The 4,690-nt window shown below is 38.7% G+C and overlaps 1 protein-coding gene across 1 annotated transcript; it reads right to left on the bottom strand.

The window, feature by feature from the left end:
• Window positions 1-2,866: 2,866 nt before the first annotated feature.
• LOC106880826 (uncharacterized) lies at window positions 2,867-3,400 on the bottom strand. Its single transcript, XM_014930954.1, has one exon. The coding sequence runs from the start codon at window positions 3,398-3,400 to the stop codon at window positions 2,867-2,869; it is 534 nt and encodes a 177-aa protein (XP_014786440.1).
• Window positions 3,401-4,690: the final 1,290 nt, after the last annotated feature.

Below are 4,690 nucleotides of genomic sequence, written 5' to 3'. Positions count from 1 at the left end.
CGATGACAAGTGCCAAGAAGAAGAAGAATTGTTTCTAATATATAATCGTCTATGAAATTTGAGAGAGGGATTAATCAACAAACACCATCAACTTGAGTACATAATTTATTGACACGGAAAGGATGAAAGGCAAAGTTGACCTTGGCAGGATTTGAACTTAAAATGTAAACAACTGAAACAAATACCACAAGGCCTTTTGCCTCACTCCAATAATAATAATGATGATGGTCACTCCTATTGATTTTGATGTATGTGTGTTTGAAAGAAAGGATTAAAAATATAAAAAAAGGTTTAAAAAAAAGAAGCTGCGTATGAAGAGCAGTTGAAATATAAACCCTGATGATATAAAATTACTGCAAGATGATGTCATTCGATCACTAACGAGATTAAATACAGGATACAAGTATTTAAAGGTGCTTCAGGACAATAGGATGGAGAAACAAGAGAGAAAAATCTCCAAGTAGTATAAGAACAAAATAAGGAATATGATCAAAATAAAATTAAATGGAGGAAGTATCATCAAAGCAATGAATACATGGGCCATGCCAGTATTAAGATATTCTGTTCCTTTCCTGACAGAATTACAGAACTTAGAAGAACTAGAAAGCTGCTCCCATTGCACAATGTGCATCATCATAAAAGTAATATCAACAAATTTTATCTACAAAGAATTGAAGGAAGCAGGGGATTGCTAAATGTAGAAGACACCTATATTGGGTGCAATATTGGGTTTCAAAAACTATGTTGTGTAGAGTGAAGAAAGAATATTACTAGCAGCTATAAATGTCCAAGAAGTTACTGAAACAGTAGAAGTATTCAAAAAGAGAATTAAGAAGAAAATAAAGCAAATAGCTGGAAAGAGAAGGAATTACATGACCAGTTCATGCAACAAACTGGGGGTGTTACAATTAAAAAATATTGGTTCTGGCTGACAGACAGAAACCTGAAATGAGAATCTTAAGGGCTAGTTATAGCTGTTGAGGAACAAGCCAATAGGACAAATTTGACAACGGTAAAGATTGATAAAACTCAGAAAACAAACACATAATCTACGGGGAAAGAAAAGAAAGTATTTGTCATCTCTTGAGTGAATGAAGTAAGCTAGCACAAAAAGAGTATAAGTGCAGGCATAACTGTGTAGTTAAAAGAATGTATTGGGATGTTAGCTGAGAATGTGGATTCAAAGCAGCAGAAAAGTGGTATGAACATAAACCAGAGGCTGTGACAGAGAACAATGATTATAGGTTTTTATGGGATTTCCAGATAAAGTCTGACATAGGAAAAAAGTATAAGATGCTAGACCATGCAATACCATATCATAATATAATGTCTACTAAAGAAATCGAAAAAATTGAGAAATATCAGGATCTAACCTCAGAGATGAAGAGACTGTGGAAGAATAATATAACTATTATTCCTGTGGTAATTGGTGCCTGTGATACAACATCCAGATTGCTGCTTAAGAGGCTGAAGGATATTAGAATTGAGACTCGTTGTCAACCAAGAGAAATGTGCAATCCTTTATTGATGAAAAGCAAAGTTGATTATAAAAGATTAATAAAAAAGGAAGAAAACAGTTCATTGTCATCTGCTGTCTGTATATAAAACACTTGCTGGAAATTATTATGTTAAAAGCAAAACAATGAATGATGATCCCAGCTGTAGCTTGAGCAAAGCATGAAGGATTGGCTGGAATACACTGAGTGTGGTATAAAACCAGATGTTATTGCGGGACCACACTGGAGAATAAAGAATATAAACATATAAACTGCATTGGGATTTTCAATACCACAAGTATGATCTCCACCTTCAGTCCCCTCACACACTGCCAGAAGGCAAGATTTAATTACAGAAAATAATCACTGAAAACATATACATTATTGATATGCCTGCCTGTTCCTAGTGAGAAATATATCCAAGAAAATAGCAAAAGAATTTGGGTGGTGAAGTAATTACTGCATTTTGAAATGTTGAAGATTGTATTAATGGTGGTTGCTATTTTTGTTCTTCAAACCCAGATAGATCTTGATTGAGCTGTATATCTTGTTATTACAGTGATCTTTACAACTTGAAGTTGGTCTTGTGGCACCTCCAATCAGATCCTAATTCATCTCTCCTCCTCTTATCATTCTCCTGGGCACTGTACTAGTCTGTTCTACAAGAATGTCAGCCCACTAGAATTACTTCCCAGTCCATGTTTGTCCTGCAGCAGTTCAAAGGCACATTAATTGTGTCAATCTCACAGGTCACTGAATGCCTTGCAGAGGCTGTGATCACAGTCCCAACCTCCAAACCAAACCATTAAAAAAATGTTGTGAATATTTGTTTAACTTGAGAAATGACTGAAGACAAAGAAGAAAGAAAACGGTTGATATAGTATGTATACAAGTGCTGAAGATTGTGTTGTATGAAAGTGAGAATGGTGCAGTTTGGAATTGTCCACAAAGACTGAACTCATTGTGTTAGTAACCTGGTATTTTAAGGTTTTATGTGGACCACTACTAGAAATAATGATAATTATAATTTAAGTTCAGGTACAGGCATGGCAGTGTAGTAAGCTGTTTGCTTCTCAATCACATGGTTCTGGGTTCAATTGGAGTTGGCTAGATTTACCTCATTCTTGCAGCAACCACTCTCACCATCTTGCCCAGTTCTGGGCATCCTCCTTCCTCAAGCCAACTCACCTAATCTCCTCCTCCACCTGTCCCCTCCACATTTTCTTTGGTCAACTTTGCTTGTGCACACCAACTTTCACCACAAACTCCTCCAACAGATCTGATCCAATTCTAACTCTTGTCTTTACCTCATCGTACAAACTCATCACTGCCCTCACTATTACCTCTAGTTCACCTCTTTTCCTCAATGCTCATTCAATCACCTTCCTTGAAATCCTATCAAATGCCTTCTCCAGATCAACAATGCACAAGTATAACTCCTTCTCCTTATCTCGGTATTCCTCCTGCAATCTCCTTACAATGAACATTGCATCCATTATCCCCTTTCCTGGCATAAAAGCAAATTGCATCTTATCCACATCCATTGTTTTCTGAATTCTTCTTTCCAATACCCTTTCTACAATCTTCATTGCATGATCCAGTAACTTCACTCCCCTATATGCCCCACAACTCATCACCTTGAAGATCGGTACCACCACACTTGGTGCCCAATCATCTGACATTCCTCTTCCATCCAGCACACCTTGGCAGAGCTCCAACATCACAACAATCCCTATCTCTCCACTTGCAGTTATCATTTCCACACTTACTTCTGATAGATCAGCTACCTTTCCTGTTTTCATTTCCTTCATTGCCTCCACTACTTCTTCCTGACTAACCCTCTCCACTGGCCCCTTCACCACAGCAGCTTCCACCCTCTGATCCCATTCATTCTCCTCATTCATGATTCCCTCCATATGCTCCTTCCAAACTCTTCCCCTGTCCTTCAACCTTCCATCACCCCCCCCCCTCAATGCCTCTTCCTCCCTCAACATCTCTTCCATCTTTTTTCATTGATTTAATAAACCTAAACACTCTATCTGGGTTCTCATCCAGCTCACTCAACCTCTTCTCAGCTCCTTCCTCATAGATCTCGCAGCCACCCTCTTTGCACGATTCTTCATGTTATTATACCTTGCTTTCATTTGCTCAGTCCTATTATTACATAAAGCTTTGTGCGCCTCCTTCTTCCTCACTATCATAACCCTCCTCGTTCCACCACCATGTATCTCTTCAATCTCTCCTACCTTTCATCCTTCCACACACTTCGTCACTTGCCTTTAGTACCCCTTCTTTAATAGACTTCCACAAATCTGGTGCATCAATGCTTACCAACTCCCCAATACTCTCCTCAAACTTTGCTCTTGTTTCTTCTTCTTTCAGTTTCCACACCTTTCTCCTTTCAACCATTCTCATTCTCACACACTTTTTAGTAGATGGAAACTGAAAGAAACTCATTGTTTATATATGAATGCCAACAGCTCCATAAAAAAGTGCCAAACTCTCAAAGTGGAAGAGGGAGACCCAAGAAGACATGGGATGAGATCCTGAAGGACAACCTTAGGACACTGAACCTTTCAGACAAGATGACAAAGGACAGAGATACCTGGCACTTTGCTGTACTCAAGGAAACCCGTCCTTCACAGCAGAAGTGTTAAGGCCACTTCCCCTGGTGAAGAGTATTGGCCTGCAAGATTCATCTGCCTGTGCCATGCAAAAAGCACTCATGCCAGTGACATGTAAAAGTGCTTGTGCAGTGCCATGTTAAAAACACTCAGCACACACTATAAAGTGGATGGTGTTAGGAAGAGCACCCAGCCATAGAAAGCAAGCCAAATCAGACTGGAACCTGGTGCAGCTTTCTAGCTTGCCAGTTCTGGTCAAACAGTCCAGCCCATGCCAGCATGGAAAATGCATGTTAAAGGATGATGATGATGATGTATATATATATATATATTCTTTTATTTTGTTTCAGTCATTTGACTGCAGCTATGCTGGAGCACCACTTTTAGTCAAGAAAATCGACCCCAGGACTTATTCTTTGTAAGCCTAGTAATTCTTCTATCGGTCTCTTTGGCCAAACTGCTAAGTTACACGGACGTAAACACACCAGCATCGGTTGTCAAGCAATGTTGGAGGGACAAACACAGACACACACACATATATATATATATATATATATATATATATATATA

The sequence above is a fragment of the Octopus bimaculoides genome, chromosome 20 (assembly GCF_001194135.2).
Source record: "Octopus bimaculoides isolate UCB-OBI-ISO-001 chromosome 20, ASM119413v2, whole genome shotgun sequence".
Lineage (NCBI taxonomy): Eukaryota > Metazoa > Mollusca > Cephalopoda > Octopoda > Octopodidae > Octopus > Octopus bimaculoides.
The sequence above is the reverse complement of the archived record's forward strand: the minus strand, read 5'-3'. Positions and strand labels throughout refer to the sequence as shown.

What these genes read in the sequence shown, in the direction of transcription:
- LOC106880826 (XM_014930954.1), bottom strand. Translation starts at nt 3,400, where the DNA reads ATGAATGAGGAGAATGAATGGGATCAGAGGGTGGAAGCTGCTGTGGTG.